Below are 21,113 nucleotides of genomic sequence, written 5' to 3' on the forward strand. Positions count from 1 at the left end.
GATGATGATGATGATGATGATGATGATGATGAACCAAAATGATTACTGTTATTATGATTCCTTACAGTTTTAAAAACTAACAAAAGCACATGGTCTTGTATTATTAAAAGCATCATAAAATAGAATTATATCATGCACAAGAATATTAATTAAAACAATAGTAGAGGATAAATAAGAGTAAAGGCTAAAAGGGCTGAAATAGGTTTTTTTTAAGAACGCCTGGGAAAAATAAGACCATTCATTATCTAGCACTTGAGAAAAAGACTACAGCCGATGGTGGACATATCTAGGGAGGAAGCCCTAAGGAGTGCCACTACTGAGAAAGCCCAACTCTAAGGACCATCCAGATCCCCTCACCTGGCAAAAGAATGTGAAGAAGGACCCTAGGCAGGACTTGAGGCTCTAAGAAGGTAGATTGGTTGTATATCCACTTTTCCAGCTACAAATATTTCAGCCGTTGCACCCATGAAACACAAGACACTATTACAGACTTGGGAGAATGCCAAAAAGCTTTTTTTAAAGAGAGAGGAGTAGAATGAAGAGGGGATTAAGCATGCTTGCTTGTCATAAAATGCTGAAGGAATCTTGAGGGCAGGAAGAATGAAAAGATATTGCTCGAATCTTTGTTTACAGAGCCCATTTGACAACCTTCCCTTTTGTGAGGAAAAAAAACTCCCCCTTTTTTTGCTAGGTTTTTATTTTATTGTTTTTAATGTTAGAGTAAATGCCTTTATGAGACCAAAGTTCAAAAGCAATAGGTAAATATTTACTCTGGGGCCTAAGTTTCAGCTTTGAAATGCAATACCTGGAATCTTAACTGACAAGGACTAGAAAAACACTTTTCTGTAGATCCTGAGGGGATAGCGTTTAATAATAAGCTATGAATCAGCCGACTTCCTGTTTCGTCAGCCCTACCTGTGGAAATGCAAATGAGTTGCTAAGAAGCCTGTTGTGCCAGATCACGTGTTGTTGCTGGTGGCTGAGATTACTTTTTCTATCTTTTTATCTTTCTTTCCTTTTTTAATGTATATATACCTATATATAAAAATCCCATTTGGCAAAGTGTGAGAATTCATGCTGCTTTCTGAGCACATGCTCACTGCTTTAGGTTTCATATATCCTGAGAATTCGGCTGTTCTTTCTTTCAGGGCAGATCTTCCACCCACCTCACCAACCCTCCCGAGTGTTTATGGAGATCACTGAGCAAGACAAAGGCAACCGAGGACACAGTTAGGTCTGATTCCGAGCCAGCTCAGGTCCTCCATGTGTGCCAGGCTCAGATTGTTGAGCTGGAGCTGTGGCTCGATCAAGTGGAAGAGTCTCTAGGATCAGAAGCCCAGATCTGTCAAATGCAGCAGTCGGTGGAGCAGCATCTAGCTGCATGCCAGGTAAGAGGAAGAACTGGCTAAACGTCACCACTGCTTTCTGTAAACCGTCAGCTTTCTTTTAAGTCATACACAGTACTTAGTGTCTCCACTGTCTTTACTCCTTGTTCTCTTTGAAATGCTCCTGCAGTTAGATGGGTTAATTTTAAGGGGCGTAGCTAGATTACTTTCCCAATGCTCTTGACTCAACCAATCTCTGCTAACGTGGACAGGCACTATAAGACAAAACAATCTCAGTCTTATTTCCCAGGAATGGGCAGAATACAGACTGGGCTCTATTGGTCTGATATTTTATAGCTGATCAGCAAGTGTTTTTCCAGTTCCCAATTATTTAGCAATAGCAGCAACAATATATTTCCCATCTAAAATGAGCTATGAGGTAAATAGGTTTAGGATTAATCTGGATTGTAAACTCAGTTCAGTGCTAATTATGAAAACTAACTCCTACACAAATATTCTGGAGGCAGTGTGATATGTTTTGTTAAACACATTTTGGCTGCTGCTTCTATGTCTCTCAGGCTCAAAAGTGCTAAAACTCCAATACCATGCAGATACAATAAGAAGTTGTGACCTAATTAGAAAACACTGACCTTGTTGCCCTCTTATTATGAGAACTCAATGCAATGTCTACTTATAAGGGTATGAAGTCAATAATTCAGCAACCTGGTATTCCAGTTAGCACTCTTAAAAAGCACTGACAAGATTCTACTCAGCATTACCATAAAGATTAATTTTAAACTTCATGGACAGTGTCCAATGAAATATCATAACTTTAATCAAGTTTCTAGTCCTTATTGTGATGAAGGTGAATAAACTACATCAGAATCAGAATATAGCTGGAAGGGACCTTGGAGGTCTTCTAGTCCAGCCCCCTGCCCAAGCAGGAAACCCTATATCATTTCAGACACGTGGCTGTCCAATCTCTTCTTAAAAACCTCTAGTAATGAAGCACCCACAACATTTGAAGGAAAGCTGTTCCACTGGTTAATTGTTCTTATTGTTAGGAAGTTTCAGCAGCCTCTCAAATACTGGAATCATGTCTATTGGAATCATGTCTCCCCGTAGTCCTTCTTTTCTCTAGACTGGCCATTCCCAAATCCTGCAACCGTTCTTCATATGTTTTAGTCTCCAGGCCTTTAATCATCTTAGTTGCTCTTCTTTGCACTTTTTAAACAAAGTCTCAACATCTTTTTTGTAATGTGGTGATCAAAACTGGATGGAGTATTCCAGATGTGGCCTTACTAAGGCTTTATAAAGCGGTACTAATACTTCATGTGATTTTGATTCTATGCCTCTGTTTATACAACCAAGGATTGTATTATCTTTTTTGGCTGCTGCCATACATGGCTGGGTCATGTTTAAGTGATCGTCCACTAGGACTCCAAGGTCCCTCTCACAGTACCTTTAGTTTTTCCTGCCCAGGTGTAAAACCTTGCTTTTCTCCACATTAAATATCATTTTGTTGGATAGGGCCCATTGTTCAAGTCTGTCAAGACCTTTTTGGATTCTTAGCTTGTCTTCTGGGGCATTAGCTATTCCTGCCAGCTTAGTGTCATCTGCAAATTTGATGAGTTCCCCTTCCATTCCCTCATCTAAGTCATTTATGAAGATATTGAAGAGTACTGGGCCTAAGATGGAACCTTGTAGTACCCCACTGCTTACTTCCCTCCATGTGGATGTAGTACTATTAAGGCTTTCATTTGATTTAGTACATGAAAGTATCAAATGAAAAATCCTAGACTGTTTTCAGGACAAGAGTCCACTATCTGATGATTGGACTGTCCTCCAAGCTAGGAGAAATTTCCAGGCATAAATACCTTAGTAGATATTTGAAGCCTGTCACATTTCAAAGAAGTAGATAGAAGGGTGTTTGTGCTTAACTTCTTTTGTTTATAATTTTTAAAGCACAAAACAAAAGTATAACTTCATTGAGAAATTAAATGAAAATGTCAAACATTGTTATTTCTTTTGTGGAGTTAATGGATGCCAGTTTTCTCAGAAATACTAGGCATGAGGGTTTTTGTGGATTTTTTTAAAGTACAGTTTAAGAAGATGATTGAAAGTATTGCTAAACTTTCTATTGTTTCTGAGCAATTTTCTGCAAACAGAATGTTTCAGAACAAATTATTTACAAATGTACTTATAGCAAATTATGTATAATAGGGCTTTTGTACTAAATCTTACCAAAGTGACTTTTGAAGTAGATGGGAAGAGAACTGAAACAAGAATCTTTATCATTCATGAACAATATTTGGAGGAGTAGTGTTAAACAATTTGGATTTTAATGTTTTTGTATGGACCCCAGAACAACCTGCACAGGTCTCTTTATCTCATCTTTTATTAGATAAGCAAAATATGTGGTATCTCTTGTGATGAGTAAGGTACAGTATGGCAAAATCCACTAAAAAGGAACACTTCTTGCTATAGCCTGCCTTTTAAAGATACTCAGTGAAAATAGTAAGGGCTCTATAAAAAAAAGCTAATAATTATGAGCCTGTATTCAATTCACCTCTGCCTTTGAACCCTGTTTTTAGATATCCCAAATTATTACAGCAATACACTGCATGGATTCAGAGAAGCTTTCGTGCTCCTGAATCACTTGTCCCCATGGCTGAGCATGTCAAAGGAAAGGAATCTTTTTCTCTATTGCTTGGTGATTTTGAAAATGTTTTTCATGGATAATGAGTATTGCTGCTGCCCTTATTTTCCCCCATGTGCTTTCCACAGTTCTCCTTTAAACTTGGTTTCCAGGCCTCATGCTTTCCCATTAGTCCAACTGAACAATTTCCGGTGTGTCCTTAACACGGAATTCTGTTCCTATTAGCCAACCCAATGTGGTCGCTCTGTGTGGTACCTTTTTTCTCTTTCACATGTGTCCCTATTGTCAATCTTTCAAGCAGCAAGTTTATGAAATGAGGGTTAGGGTGATGTTACTCTATGAAGAGTCCTGTCTGTGGTTCAAAATCATTAAGGAAACAACCACCACCCAGAAAGTTAACAGTACAGTCAAACAATGCAGTGAAAATGTTTCAAGTCCATTAGTGCTCTTGATCAGAATATGTTTTTAGTCCTGGGTCCTGCTCACCTTCAACACGCCTCTTCTAAATAGAATTTGCCTAGGGCAGGAGTAGGCAGCCTCGGCTCTTTTATGACTCATGGACTTCAACTCCCAGAATTCCTGAGTCAGCTATGCTGACTCAGGAATTCTGGGAGTTGAAGTCCATGAGTCATAAAAGAGCCGAGGTTGCCTACCCCTGGCCTAGGGCAGTGTTTCTCAACCTTAGCAACTTTAATATATGTGGATTTCAACTCCTGGAATTCCCCAGCCAGCCATTCTAGCTGGAGAATTCTGGGAGTTGAAGTCCAACATCTGAAAGTTGCCAAGTTTGAGAAATGCTGGCCTGGAAAATGTGTATGCTGAAAGTCTCCCAGGTCAAGGAGAAGGATGGTGGGAAGGATCAGAGGAGAACATTCTCCCCCAGGGAGCCCCTTGAATGAAAGAGCTGGCTCGAGCAGCAAGATTGGTCCTTTCCTAGTGATTTTTCAGAAACTTAAGACCAGGCTTTTCTAAAGAGTTGTTGGAGATCGAAGTGTGGGAATACTTGCCGTGGATAGAAAGAGTGTGCTCTGGGTTCACTATGGTATTATAATATGTCCTGCAGTGTTACTTGTTTGATCTTTATTACCTCTTTGGCTTTTTAAGATGATAAAAGTCAACCAGATTGATGCAGCATAACAGCTGCAATGATACATAAATATGTGGAAAGGGAAAGTCAGAACTAGAAGAAAATCATCTCAGGTGGACATTTACAGAATACGTATACAGTAGGATGGAATTGGCACACAAATATCACTATATGAGGCCGGCCTTCAGATTTCTGGGACCTGTGGCTCTTTTCACTTTCTATTAGAAAAATGAGGTCCACAATATATGTAATAAAAAAGACAGTTCCCCTGAATGTATGCTTAACTGAGAATTTTGTGAAAAATACATGAAATACATAAATTTCTACTCTTGATTCCTTTATCCCCCACATCTTCACAAGCCAGGAGGGGGGGGCAGGAAAGGGGGTCACTTTTAGATGGGCCTTCCCAGGCATTGGAGCTATCAGCCTTTAAGCTTTAGGACCTTTAGTAAATAAATGTTTTGTGAATGATTAACTGCTTGACTTCCTCAGGTGATGTTAACAGAAATTGAACAGAAAGTCATGTGGTTACTGGAGGAGTGCAAAGGCACGTCCACTGGCAATAGCTCAGGCCTCGAACAAGAAACAGAGAACCTTTCCTTGAACCTTAAAAACGTGAAGTGCAAGTTGGAAAAGGTCCAGCGCATGCTCCAAGACAAATACACAGAAGAACAGGTAAACTGAAACGTCAAGAAACTGGAAGAGTCATTATTATGCTGCCTGACTGCCAACAATTCTTGCTGCTTTTGCAGAAAGCAAACATCCCCAGCCTGCTGCACTTTATTTATGTGGATTTCAGATTCCTAGAATTCTCTGCATGTGGGAATTCTGATAACTGAAGCCCACTTAACTGGAAAGCATGTAGCTTGGAGACAACTGGTGGAAAGGATGTGTATATGTGAATACCCTGCATATTAATGATGAATACAGGTAATTCCAGCCTTCTGAAACTTGGAGCCTTGTATGCATCTACTCTGGGATCACAGTTCCCTGAATTCCCAACAGATTTACAGGGCCCGAGATTGGGAAGGGCTCGCCTGTGGGGATGCGTGCGTTACAATTACTTGCCTCCTCAGCTCTACTTAATATTATGTCTATTGGTCAGAAAATCATGCTTTGTTATTTTGCTGAGAAGTGTTTTTTTCTAAAGAAAAAAGAAAAGAAATCCATTCCTAGGTATGTAGATGGGGAAAACATAACAGTTGCCTTTCTTGAACAACCTCAGGCACATCAATAACAAAATAGCTCATTGTCAGTAGCAATCCTTTCCTGTATTGTGATTCTTTCCCTCTAGTTTGTTTCTAGTATGTGGCATCCAAAGGTAAACCATCTCTCGGTATACAGATGGGTTAGATAACATTCACAAAGTTTACAATATTGCAAAAGTTTGCAACATTGAATATTTTAGTTACATATTTGTTTTTAACAATTTCTATAGCCATTCATCTAAACAGTGATTTTGGGTGATGAATAATCTTAAGATCAATTAAAACCAGTACAAACATTATAAACACATTCATTCATTCATTTTCTCCAGATGTTTTATTTTCCCCCAGATCTTCCCTTTTCTGTTGCTGGTATTGTTTTGTCAGCATAAGGATCTACATTCTCATAATTATTTTGCTAATCATTAAGAAAAATCACAATAATTCCAGCTGTTTAAAAGCAGCTTCAGACTGGCTTATATGTATGGTACAGATGTATTCTGACTGAAAAAAAGGCCTTTTTTTAATAAGGAACAATAACGCTGAGTCAGAGAGAGTATAAATGGAATATTAGCTCTCTGCCATTGGGGCTACCTCCCTGGTTCCTTATGATTGTCTGTTCATAAGTGCCCATAATTGGACTTAGTTCTCTGCCAAAAAATAAAATAAATCCTTGTGCTTAGAGATGACATGGCCTTGGTGATAATGTATTTGGGGCAAGAATAGCAACAATTATTAAAACTGTTTTGAAAACCATTTTTGAAAAGCTGCATGAAAGTCCTCTGGGATTGCTTCATGCAGAGTCTCCTTTGCTCCTGGGGGAATGAGAAAAGAGAAGGAGAGAACTTGGTTGCAGCAGCAGGGATGAAAAAAATGAGCATTGTCGACTGTGATAATGAAACTGAAGTATCTTCACATGGCCTCCAAGCCACCTCAAAAGAAGAAAGTTGATAATGATGAATAAAAAGATTATTTCACTTTTCTGTCATCACTATAGGCTGCCAGAGAGTTCCAGATTTGATTTAAAATAGTTGCTCAACCTTATTTGTGTACATAATAAAGTCAGGCTCAAGCATAGTCCACAGTGGTGGACATGTCTGGCAGGAAGAAGGTCCCAGATTCAATTCATGTATTTCCAGAAAGAGAAAAGTCCTGCCTGAAACTCTTGAGAATTCCTGTCAGTCACTGCCAACAGCATTGGACTCAGTAGATCAGAACTCTGACTCAATCTATGGCAGCTTCCTGCAATTCTAACATACTGTGTACAACCAGATTTGGTGGATAACATGAATACAAGGATAGAAATTTAAAGGAGAGAAGCCGTGGGTAGTAAGCAGCATGAAGTCCCTTCCTCAGTAGTTGCTTTTTGCCTGTTATCCTTTCCCTACTATCCATCTGTCTATCTTGGCCAGCCTTCTTGCCATTCTGAGAGGAAAGTGACAGGAGTAGAAAAGCTACAGGGAGAAGTAGCAAGATGAGGAATGACTGAGAACCTCCTGCTTCTGTTTCCTAGTCTTTTCTGGTCATTCTTTCTGTGCATATTTTCATCAGAGAAAGATTCTTACATGTGTATTTTTGCTCTGACGCTTCTACTTGGTTAAAAAAGTAGCATAAGGAAATATAAAGTACATGCATGTTCTCTTTATATTTATATTTTTCTAAAAAAAATGGTACTCTTTCTCTTTAAAGATGAGCACTACTGAAAAGAGCTCTGTCAACTTCCCACAGCCACTTCATTTGGATTCCTCTAATTCGTTTCCAAATGTGACCTCAGAGAGATCTCCAAATGGTTTTCAGCATCAACAGGTAATTTTTCCTTTACTTATTTATTTATTAAATTTATATGCCATCCATCTCACTGTCCAAGGCCTTTTGTTTTGTTTATTTGTTTGTTTGTTTATGAGAACTTATATGGCAGTCCACTCACTCTCAGTGACTCTGGGCAGCTTACAAAAAAATAAAAACCCAATATACAAACAGAAAAAACAACAGCGACAAAATCAGATAAGCAACTTGATGGGCTCCATCCCACTCTAGGTTTCTGTGGCTGTTGGCAAAGAGTGTCATAGTGGGGGCCAATCTAATCTCCACTGGGCTGATGTTCCAAAAGAGGGAGCCACAACAGAGAAGGCTCTTCTTCTGATTCCTGTCAGATATATCTCCTTAGAATAGGGGACCCACAACATTCCCTTCAGGTAACCTGGTCCCAAATCAGGTAGAGCTTTAATGGTAACCACCAGGATCTTGAATTGTACTCGGAAGCAAATCAACAGCCAATGCAGCTCCCGCAGGAGAGATAACACATGTGCATATCTGGTTCTGACAAAACGATGTGGGCTGCTGCATTTGGAACCAACAGGAGCAGGGGTCTTTAAACTTGGCCCTTTTATGACTTGTGGATTTCTACTCCCAGAATTCCTCAGCTAGCGTGCCTGGCTGAGGAATTCTGGGAGTTGAAATCCTCAAGTCATAAAAGGGCCAAGTTTGAAGACCCTTGAACTGGAGCTTCTGAATACTTTTCAAAGGCAGCCCCAGGCAGCCCCATGTAGAGCGCGTTGCAAGATGGGAGGTGATTAGGGCGTGACTGACTGTGAGCAGGAAAGGGTGTAACTGATGCACAATGAACTGATGCGCAAAGTTCCTCCTGGCCACAATTGCCATCTGCACCTTGTATCCAGGAGAACCCCCAGATTATGCACTGGGTCTTTCTGGGCCAGTGCCATCCCATCCAAGACCAAAGATGGCAATTTTCCATGGACCAAAGAACCCCAAATCCATTTCTGATAGAACAGCCTGTTCACTATATCTGGTCCTCTAGCAATTGATTTCTGGCTCATGGATGGTCAAAATCTTAGGTATCTTTTAACCTTGCAAAGGATTGTTTTCACTCCTTAACTTCACTGTCCCAACTCCACCAAAATGCAAGTCTGACGATAGTGATTCTGCGAATTCTGGGGAAATCAGCCTTAGGCAGAACACAAAAGCAAGATGCAGATTACACACTGAAAAATAGCTTTCTCTAGCGTGTGAATTATTGTGGGCTAAGTAAAGCTGTGCCTGAAAATATCAGAAAAAATTATTACTTGTGGTTTAGTAGGGATAGAGATAATACATTCATCATTGTGCTTGTTGATTTCTCAGTGGCTTTTCATACTATCAGTCACTGTGCCCCTCTGGACACACTCAAGGGATTGGGAGCCAGTAGACCATTTTATGATGGTTCCATTCCTTCCTTTAGGACTGCTTCTAGTCAATATTGGCTGGTAGGGAGAGGGCCCTTCGTAGGCCCTCTGTGGGGTATCGCAGGGCTTAATAAACTCTCTTGCCTTGTTTAACAACATGCTAGGAGAGGTATCGTCTCTGATTCAATCCTACCAGAGTGGCTGAGAGTATTTGAACCACCCAAATCTGAGGATAGTTCATGTTTGACCTTGGATGAGGTGGCACTTTCCTATTCAAGGGTGGTGCACAATTTGGGTTCTTCCTGGACTCACAGCTCCTGCTTAATGAGCACCTGGCTGCTGTGGCCAGGAAAGTATTTGTACAGCTTCATCTGGTGTGCCAGTTATATCCTTTCCTAGACCTGGGGGCCCTTCAGACAGTCACTCATTCCCTAGTCACAGCTTCACTATTGCAATGCTTTGTATATGAGGCTGCTCTTGAAAACTACTTGGCTGTGTTGTTGTTGTTGTTAGTTAGACTCATTATTTGTTTGTGTTCCTTATTTCTTTTGTCTTTATAACTTTATTAAATTGTGTTTTTTATTATTGCTTGGTTTTATTAGTCAGTCTGAAGTTGGGCAGTGCCTGAACTGAACAAATTGAAATTGAATACGTTGTTAATGTTTTGTAAAGCTTAAGTTTAAAAAGTTAATAAGAACAGAGAGGCTACTGTATTAGCCTTCCTAAATGCTAGCCTTTTTATTGAAGAATTGGGGAAACCAAAGAGTTTTTTTCCTGGGTTTCCTTGAAGATGAAGATTCAGTAATTTCTTTCCAATTATCCTAGTTTGGCTCTCTTCCTTGAAAAAGGCACTAGCCTCCTTATGAGCATTGTTTTTCTCTTTTTTCTCTTTTTTTAAGCAGATGAATATTGCGTGATGGAAGTGAAATGTAAATGTCTCTCTTTATTTTCTATTTTTGCTCTTGCAAAGACCTCACACAAAAGCCTGTTGGTTGTGGACTTCAACTATATTGAATTTATTTTGTACTTCAAGCCAACATTCAGGGAGAAGGAATTGTCCTATTGTCTTTTATGATCTAACCTCTGGTCCCTGGCACAGCACCTTAAAAGCAAGCCAGCTACAACAGGCTCAAGAATACTACAAATTGGGTGGTGGGCAGAAGGCAGATTTTAACCAGGCAATATGTTTGTTTAACACTGGTTATCTCATAGGATAAAACTAGCCATCTGATAAAACAGAAGCTTAAATTGGTTGCTGAACTGAGGAAGTACTGCACAACTAGATGTTTTAACTGTCTTACTGATATATGTGTATTATATTTTGTAAGCCACCTAGAGTCTTCTAAGATAGACAGCCATACCAAAATGAATAAATTTAATTACATAATGTGGTGGGATTAATCCTCTAAGGCAGGGGTGTCAAACTGGCCGCCCATGGGCCAGATGCATCACGCGCACCCCAGCTCCGCAAAGGCAAAAAAAAAATCACGATATGTCACGGTACATTACGAGAAGCGATCGAGTTTGACACGCATGCTCTAGGGCCACCTGCTTTCCTTAGCTCTTCTGGGATGAAATAAGAAAGCCTCACTTTCAGTTTCTTGCAATTTGGTCTTCTGAATGTTGATGTCAGAAAAGCCATAAATAATAAATCAACATCTGAATTTGCAGTTTCCCAATTTGATTCCTGGAGCATCTGGCAATTGTATGATGAAATGGTATAAAGCATATTTGTTGGCAAACTCCTACTTCTTGCATTTCAGTTTTCCTAAGTTTCTTTTTATTTCTCCTGAAGGAACTGCTGCTAAAGCTGTCTGAGCAAAACAATCTCATTGACTTCCTAGAAGTGTACATGGAGAAAATCCAGCCTCACCCTAGGTCCAATACAGTTCTGGAACTACAAACAAGGTATAGTTGACAGCACCTAGCCCCTTTGGCTAATCTCAAAAACGAAGCATGATTGGACCTTGTTAATAGTTGAATAGGAGACTATTAGGGAATCCCAAGTCTGCAGACAAAATTAAAAAGTTTAAAAATATCTTGCAAGAAGGCACTGCCTTCCATCCTATTGCCGAGAAAATATCATGGTCATGTCCAAGTAATCACCATAGGCAAGCTCAATTCAAGTGAATCAAATATAATATAGAGCAGAATGGGTTGAAAGAGGAGATAGTCAAAACTTTTTTTTTTACTTTTTATCTCTTCATTATTACAAAGATAAGTAACCAACTATCCTCCAGATAATTTGGATTTCAATTCCCATTAGACCTAACCAGTGTAGCCATTGATAAAGGGCTGAAAGAATTTTACTCCAAAATATCTGGAGGAGCCAAAGTGTCTATCCTGCATTTAATAAACTTATATTAGAATCATAATGGCTTCTGCTCAAAGCAGCATCTGCTACTTTCTTTTTTCCCCAACTACAGTAATAAACTGACAGCCTATGTAATAGCATAATTTATCATAATATAATCTTGGCATATTGCTGGGAAAATGGTGGGAACCTGAAATTACAGTTTTCAGTGGCAATCATATAAGCCCCATTTCTTCATTTCATCTCTATATCTGTATTAGAAGCAGGATGCTGGTATAATTATGTCTTTGGTGTGATCCTGGATTTATGTTCTGCACATTCTTATATTGCCTTTGCTTCACTATATTTGTGTATTCATAATGGGGATATTCAGGAATGAGACAGTCAGCTCAGGAAATGAGCCTCTTGGATTGACTCCAAAGGACCAAACGGGTGATAAGTGGCAATACTTACAAGAAGAACTGCTACTCAAGAAGAATGCTCCTCACTGTCAATTGGAAGAACTTCAGGTTAGTATATAACCTTTATTCTTACTCTCTTGCAGGTCAAAAATATACAAAGCACCACATAAGCATCTTCAGGTGTTAAATGCAAATGTAAGGAAGCCATACAGGTATTGTCCCATATGGCAACAATATATGTGGCAACCACAATCCATGTACTACAGCATACTTTTTATGACTGCAACCGATGCCAGAGTTTCTATTGTCAGAAGAGTAAAGCCTGCTGCTTGAGTGGATCCACCATTCCAGAATATGACAATAATCTAGCTTTAAATTATACTTGTTTTTATTTTTTATTTTTTTGAAATAACATTAGACTGTAATCTTGACTTATGACCACAGTTGGGGACCAGAATTGCTGTTGCTAAGCACCTACAGTTGTTAAGTGAATCATTCTTGATTTTATGACTTGTTTTGCCACAATTATTAAAAGAATGACTGCAGTTGTTAAGTGAATCACATGGTTGCTAAGCAAATCCAGCTTTCCCCGTTGATTTTGTTTGTTGGAAACCGGCTGGGAAAGTCACAAATGATGATCACATGATCCCTGGATGCTGCGACTAAATACATATCAAGGGTCCAAAATTTGAGCATGTGAGAGCAGGACATACGTCAGGTCAGGTCAGGTCATACATCACTTTTTAAAGTGCCATTATAACTTCAAATGGTCACTAAACAAATGGTTGAGGACTACCTGTGTGTGTGTGTGTGTGTAGAAATCCGATACTACTTGTATATCACCATGGGTTTAACCTGACGCACTCATCTAAACATGTTTTGTTTTTCCAAATATTAGATATCTACCAAAATAAACATTCTGCCCCTGGGTGCTACATCAAGTGTGAGAACTCCAACTATTGAGGAGCTAAAAACATACACAGCGCAGCTTGACAACCTAAGCCAGGAAGCTTCTACTCAAATACAGGTACTAAAGGCATTTCTCTGAGTTAAATAAGTAGCCACCAGGGTGGTTGAATAGGATTCCAGTTTTGGCGTCATGAAATATCTACTCTCAATCCAGTTAAAAGTAAAGTCTTTCCTTGTCCAGTCATGTCCAACTCTAGGGGGGCAGTGCTCATCTCTGTTTCCTAGCCGAGGGAGCCACCCCCATAAAATGACTGTATCATAAAGCAATTTGGAATAAGCACTCAATATTTTCCAGACTCGTAACTTTGTTCTTAAAAATGGTTCTGTTCTGCATATGTTTGCAGTGTAAATATTAAACAATGGACTTCAGGCCAGGATTTTGGAAAGTTCAATTTCTCGTGTAAGGGTGAAAAGTTTTGGATGTAATAATATGACTGCTTTTACATAACTATGAATATAATACAGATTCCATGTCCCTGTACATCAGATCCTCCCAGAGATCACTTTCAAGTTACTTGTAATGGCCAACATAGAGGGCTTTTCTTTACATCTTCACATTTTTGATTATCAGTTAATGCAGGCAGCACTGAGATAGAAGGACAAATGATCAATCTAACTTGCCATAAGCTTCTTCCTGTTTTCTTAATGGATAGAAATAATAAGCCACAGATATATCTTCTGCAATATCAGCATAAATATATTTACACTGGTTCATACGCTTCATCCAAATAAACAGGAAGACCATGAGAGGGAATTGAAAATATGTATTTTCCCATTTTCTAGGAAAACGAAACAGGAGAAAATGCATTCAGTCTGGATGGGAAACTCTTTGAGTTGTTTCTGGCAATCAGCCGCTGCCTGAACAATATGGAGCAGATGTTGGGCACCTGTGTACTCTCCAGTGAAGAAGCTCCTGTACAGCAAGTGCTTTATGAGGTCAGTACAAATGGAAAAATCGAAGATTTCTTGAGGTCCAAAGCATTGTATGTTTTATATTTATATTTTTGCATATGATGGCATTACATGTAGATGTTTCCTGAGAATGCTAGCATTTATTTATTATTGGCAGCTTTAAAATCTTGGACTTCAACAGCCAGAATTCCCTAACTAGCCATGCTGGCTGGGAAATTCTGAAGTTGAAGTCCACAAATCTTAAACCAGGGGTAGTCAACCTTGGCTCTTTTATGACTCGTGGACTTCAATTCCCAGAATTCCTGAGCCAGCTTAGCTGGCTCAGGAATTCTGGGAGTTGAAGTCCACGAGTCATAAAAGAGCCAAGGTTGACTACCCCTGATCTTAAACTTACGAAGTTGGATATTTAAAAAAAGGAAATGCAAATGTTTAGCCACTAAAATTGTACAGATATGATTTAAAAATTGGAGAACATCTCAGAAAATCTCAGAAGTTTAAAATGGGGATCAGTTTTCATTTTAATACCATCTAATTTATACTTATTGAACTAACAGGATTGGATTGAAATATAATTACTCTTCCAATTATGCATTTCTTTGAATTTGTTGATACAGTTCTTGGCTCATGAAGCAGTGGGTGAGAAGCAGCAATTTTTCTTGGTTTCCTCCATAGCCATCTGCTCAGATCGACTCCCAAGTATTGGAATGAATGTGAGGAAGTGTACATTTCTTTCCAAACAAAAGTGGACACCCGCACTTTGGGGGGTCTTTGCTGCTGCTTTCATGGGCCATGGGGAGTATGCAAATGACACAATTGTATTTTCAGAGGATATCAAGAAATTCTTCATGTTTTGGGTTGTGGCGATAAGGTTTTCTATTTTATAATAGTTTAAGCCTAGCAAAGGTTTAATGCACATGGTTTAGGACTTTTATGATACTGAAAATCTGTCAGTTGACCTGGATTATCTACCCCAGCTTCACAGCATGCAAAATTATTGTAGTATCTGAACTACAATAGATTTATACAATTTTAGTTCCATTTACATGTTCCTCCTTGTTTTCAAAGGGCAAAAAAGTAGGAGATAAACACCAAAAAATTTGACTAGTTGTTTTTTCTATTTCAAGCAGAAAATGCTCAAGCAGCTAATAGAATTTACAAACAAAAATCCAGTATAGAAAGTTAAAAACACATTAACTGCAAATTGATACTAAATATGTTTAGTATCTTGAAATCCTAGTGAAAGAAATGCATCATTCTAAATGTTGAACACAATTTTTGAAGGAATGTATTCTATAGCTAAGGAACAGTGCAGGAGAAGGCCATTTCCTGTTTCAGAAAAATGAGTTTCTAACTATTAAGGTACATACAAAAGAGCTACCCTTGTGTATATTAACAACCATACAGTTTATAACAATTGCTCTATTAGATATCAAACTCAGCTACTGAGGACTTTAATGTATACACCACTACCTTAAACTTTACCTGGTCAACATCTGGCAATCAGTGCAGCTCTTTCAATATAGACACTATATTATCCCTAGTAGCCTATTTGCAACTTCAAGAACATGTCAAAGATGTCCAAGGAGAACACCATGGAATATTTTCTCAAGAGGGTGAGAGATATATGAAAGTCTCATGCTGATATTGAAACTTCTCCTTGAAAGAAACTAATTAATGTTGATAGTTTTTACAAAAACCTTATTTACTTGCCTATCTTACCTAGAATCTGTTTCAGACTCTCTCTGCAGAACTACAGAAGCTTTACACAGATATTGGTGATAAAAAGGACGATCTTCTGAAGTCCATCACCTCTGCGGGTGGAAATTCTGAGAGATTCTCCCAGTGTTTTAGTAACTTACAAGCATGGCTCCAATTGACCCAAACAGCTGCTGCTTCTAGAAGCGAGTCTATGAAAACTGAAATGGACCATTACATCAATTATCAGGTATCACAGGGTTAAGTTTTCATTTCAGTCTTTAAAATCTATTAAAGTGGGTGCTCACCCAAAAAACATGCTTCATCCTTTTCCAATTGAAATGCTAGTGATCTCATATCAATTCACATGTGATCAAATTTACAGAAAACTCCAATCTCTAGCCTCCAATTATTACATAGAGTTTTACAACCTAGATATAGTAGTCCTGTTTTACAGTCCTAGGCATAACCTTTGTATTGTATTCTTGCAATGGACATCCCACAAGAGCACAATTTCCTACATATGCATTCAGGTATATGCACTACTCACATAAAGCTTCTACCCACAAAGAAGCTTATCTGAGATAAGACCCATGCTTGGAAACTTTACAGATGATTTAATCTTTGATCTCCATAATGAGAAGCAATTTATGATTACAAAACTGAAATACACTGAGAGTGTAATTCTAATACTCTCCATTTATTTAAAAAAAATCTCTCTTTTTCTCCCCCTCTCCAAATGAATATACATAAAGAATGATACTGATTAAACAAGCCATTTGAATTGCAGTTTCATTATCTCTTAATTTTGCATAATGCATTTCTGGATTTACATTGAATTTTTTGTTTCTTGTCACAGAATGAAATCAGGCACTTGTATGATGCATTGATTGAGAAAAAATCCTCATTGCAGCAGTTTTTCAGTGAAATGAGTGGGCACAATATTTCTAAGCAATTTCAGGTAATTAAATGAGACACGAAAATCAGGTGTAATTGAGTACCCAGCATTTTAACTAAATTATTTTATTTTGCTTTTGATTTCCCCCAAATCAAATATTGTTTCTAACTGTGAATTATTTGTATATTTATTTATTACTAAATGTTTGTCTTACTTCTGTCAGTAATCTTTAATGATGCTAATTAATGTTATTTACAGCTAACTGATTTGCTAGTTTATAACACATTTCCATTATGCTTACGGCATTGCTGAAGACATCTAATTGGATATTAGATAGTCTATTAAGTAAAATATGTCATATTAACTTGGTACTTGGCTTTTTAAGTTTTTAAATTTGGATTTAAGGTGCTACATTTGTAAAAAAAAATTGTTGAGCAATCTTAAAATGTCAGTGAATGCTAAAATCCTCAGCCCTAAAAAGTTACCTATTGCCCTGTGTTACACTGCCAGGGCCTATGGTATCCTGATGAAGGTATAATTGCTTATTTACCGTAGCTTTCCCACTATTAATGTATGCTGACATAGAATCAGATCATGCATATAATATCTTCTTTCTTTAGAATTTCCAGTAAAATATATCTAAAACTTAATCTTACATTATTATTTTCTGCATTTGCCTGCCATCCCTTCTATATTATTTACTACCTTCTGGTAAAATACAGAAGCATTATTATCAGGGTATATGCAACTTGTATTTCATGTTACAGAAGAGAAAAGGAATCTAATGTCATTTTTTTTCCTATGCTGTAAAATCTAGTTTACCCCAAATTTTCATTAGAACGATAAAGAGATCTCAAGTTTTTAAGCTACAATTGACAGTTTCTGATAATCAGGTCAGATGATTAGTGCCAATAAGATTATAGTCATGAGAAGGATGATCTAAGCGTTCTTGGAGGTATTGCAAAGTCTGCAGAAGTGCAAAAAATTAAGGGAAAACCCTAAGTGGCCATTAATTTATCTCCCACCCAACAATTCACAGAAAACAGTACATTCATTGGTGACAAAATGTTGTGATTGTTGGAAGAATAAACTTGACTATTTTAGAAGAGAACACAATTAGCTACAATGTCAAATAACTGCATTCGGTACTGCAACACTTCTTTGCAGTACATGAAGAGTAATGAAGAGAAGGACGAGGGGGGACATGATAGCAGTGTTCCAATATCTCAGGGGCTGCCACAAAGAAGAGGGAGTCAAGCTATTTTCCAAGGCGCCTGAAGGCAGGACAAGAAGCAACAGATGGAAACTAATCAAGGAGAGAAGCAACCTAGAACTAAGGAGAAATTTCCTGACAGTTAGAACAATTAACCAGTGGAACAACCTGCCTCCAGAAGCGGTGAATGCTCCAACACTGGAGGTTTTTAAGAAGAGACTGGACAGCCATTTGTCCGAAATGGTATAGGGTTTTCTGCCTGAGCAGGGGGTTGGACTAGATGACCTCCAAAGTCCCTTCCAACTTTACTACTACTACTACTACTACTACTACTACTACTACTACTACTACTACTATTATTATTATTATTGTCTCATTTGTAAATCATTATTATAATGTTCCATGAGATAAACAAATCCTAACTCCAATTATGCCAATTTGTTTAGAATGTACATTTTTTTAGTTAGACCGGTCCCTTTTTCTATTTAACAAGTGGTTTTATTCTGTTATTTTATAAATATAATTATGAAAATTGTCAGATCTTTCCTCTGCCTCAGAAATATCAATATTATTAAAAAGACTAGCCTAATTCTGAATCATTTCATATCTCATTCAGCAGGCAGATGTCTTTGAATTGGAACTGCAGAATTTTGAGACACAGGCAGCTAAACTAAGAGATCATGGAGAAAGAGTTCATTTGCCAGTTGCCATAACCCATGATGTGTACAAACTAGAGGTAAACATGCTGAATGGATGGAATAGATGAAAACTAGTCAAGGAGCGAAGCAACCTAGAACTAAGGAGAAATTTCCTGACAGTTAGAACAATTAATCAATGGAACAACTTGCCTCCAGAAGTTGTGAATGCTTCAACACTAGGAGCTTTTAAGAAGAGATTGGACAACCATTTGTTTGAAATGGTATAGGATTTCCTGCCTGAACAGGGGGTTGGACTAGAAGACCTCCAAGGTCCCTTCCAACTCTGTTATTCTGAATAACAAATGGATATACAAACTGAACAAAATGAAATGTAACTCATCTCAGCATTTTGAGATTGAGGTTTAATTGGGGGGAAAGACAAGGGCATCAAATAGAATTGCTAGAAATGAGGGTGAGGAAATACATGATAGCATATAGAACAGCATATAGAGGTTGGCAAGTTCCTTCTACACAGGGCCAGAGGCCTTGCGACTGCCAGCATTTCCAAAGGACTTATTGCTCTGCCTCCATTGAGGTGACTGATGAAGCCTTCACCAAAATGGCCACCCAAAGAGACAGCATGTGCTTTGTCTCTCTCATGTGCCAGATAAACATATATTTTGTGGGGACCTTGGGCTAGATGATTTTGGGTAGCAGCTATGTCTGACCCATGACATAGGTTGCTGCCTCTGAATTACAATGTGAAATGTAGCGATTTTTCCCAGAAAGCAAATAACAAATGGGTCTATTTAAACTCTGGGCGTGATCTAACAATTGATGATTTTGGAGCCAAATCAGCCAGTTCAGTGAGACCCAGATGGAGACTGTAATTTGATGGGAAGATATAATATAGATACATAAATATAGCCCTGCATCAAGAGGAGAATGAATTTGGAAATACGTTTGGCTTAGCCAATCAAAATTTGTAGATTTTGTAATGTATATTTGTCAAAATATGCAATTAAACTCTGATTTCTGGTCAGCCTTATAGCATAAAAATATATTCTAGAAGGGTAATAATATTAGTACTTTGCAGTATCTTGAAGACTATTGATTTATGGTGCCATAAATTTCTCTGTATTACAACTGTCTCATAAACAATACTAACCAGAATTTCATTTAATTTCTATAGGAGCTGTTGGATGACCTCTGGGCATTCCTAAGGGTCAAATGGAAGGAGCTAAGTTCTTCATTCATTAATGAACAGCAGTATGAATCTTTGTTACAAGGATCTGTAGAGCTCATAGATCTTGGGAAAAAGAAACTTGCTCATGTTTCAAAGCTGAAAATTACCAGTCGATCTGATTTAGATTTACACTTACAAAATCATAAGGTATAGACCTCTGCTTAAATTACACTTAAAAATATTTTTCCATACCAGGAAATCATTGATATGTTCACAGAATACACAATGAATAAACTACACAATGGCTTAATGTGATTTTATTGATTTAAAAGTTATATAGTCATCCACATTATAGCAAATTCTGGTTGACTCCCAATCCTCTCATCCTGCTAAGATTCTAACTGATATCCCACCACAAACTATAGTTTTAGCCTACTCTAGCATAGAATGAACCTAGCCAGTAAAATCATGGCAACAGTGAGATTCGTGTTCAATTTTATGATATGTTCAGGCACGCATGCATACATGCATTAATTTATTTATTGATTAGAAGGAGATGGCTTCACTCCAAAGCAACAGTGATTCTTGTGTCAAGTGGCATTACATTAGCTCTTGCAGTACTACTATTCATATGAATATAAAATAATAACTTGCATTTAACTATCAAAATAGGGTCTCTGCCTGGGGGAGGGTTGCTAGTTTATGTCATCTTGAGATGAATGGTGCAACAGATGTATTGAAAGTAAGCTGGCACTGCTTAGATGACATTGCTTAGGGAGAAAATTAGGAAACATTATTTATGCTTATTTTTCACTCAGAGCTTTTAATGTAACCTTATCATAAATGAGCAGAAGTATTTTATAGGGAGAGGAGGGGTTGTTGCTGTTATGTGTAATCATATAACATCTATCCCGGGCTATAATTACTCTGCTGGAAATAAAATATAGCCTTGGTAATGAATATGAAAATTTATAGACTGCCCAGGAGAAAGTTTGAATAAACATGAGTTGATTCCTACTTAATTTTGTTGACTGTAAACATAGGGGAAACAGTTACTTCTATTTTGCATCAAATTAAGAAGGCTGTAATTGTTTGCATGTTGCATATGGAAATACCTCCTATTTAAAATATTAAGAGAAGTATAGTTTGATTACTTGACTAAATAATTACATTTGGGATCCAAAGAGATTTTTTCATATAAATAGCAGTGTTTCTCCAGAATTTTTAGAATTAGTGTTTGATGGGAAGGAAATCCTCCAAATTTCATTTTGGATTCAATTATATAAAGAAATCAAGTTCTTTAAAAAGATGAGAAATAACTTGCTTTGTTCCAAATTAGATTTTAAATTCAACTGTGTTACCCGAATAACATTATAAGTTGTAGCATAAGGTCCAATGCTTCTACCAATTTTTCCTCCGCTCTTATCCA

At 37.9% G+C, this 21,113-nt stretch overlaps 1 protein-coding gene across 1 annotated transcript in view; it reads left to right on the plus strand.

Moving 5' to 3' along the window:
- Positions 1-21,113, plus strand: part of SYNE2 (spectrin repeat containing nuclear envelope protein 2) — a 211,399-nt gene that overhangs the window by 120,579 nt on the left and 69,707 nt on the right. The window contains exons 64-74 of the mRNA XM_015813323.1: positions 1,149-1,388; positions 5,558-5,746; positions 7,966-8,082; positions 11,254-11,366; positions 12,146-12,281; positions 13,072-13,200; positions 13,926-14,078; positions 15,790-15,999; positions 16,609-16,710; positions 18,477-18,596; positions 19,691-19,891. Of these exons, the coding sequence (XP_015668809.1) occupies positions 1,149-1,388; positions 5,558-5,746; positions 7,966-8,082; positions 11,254-11,366; positions 12,146-12,281; positions 13,072-13,200; positions 13,926-14,078; positions 15,790-15,999; positions 16,609-16,710; positions 18,477-18,596; positions 19,691-19,891 (1,710 nt within the window). The remainder of the gene's footprint in view (positions 1-1,148; positions 1,389-5,557; positions 5,747-7,965; positions 8,083-11,253; positions 11,367-12,145; positions 12,282-13,071; positions 13,201-13,925; positions 14,079-15,789; positions 16,000-16,608; positions 16,711-18,476; positions 18,597-19,690; positions 19,892-21,113) is intronic.

This window comes from Protobothrops mucrosquamatus, unplaced genomic scaffold, assembly GCF_001527695.2.
Source record: "Protobothrops mucrosquamatus isolate PMUCROS unplaced genomic scaffold, P.Mucros_1.0 scaffold153, whole genome shotgun sequence".
NCBI lineage: Eukaryota > Metazoa > Chordata > Lepidosauria > Squamata > Viperidae > Protobothrops > Protobothrops mucrosquamatus.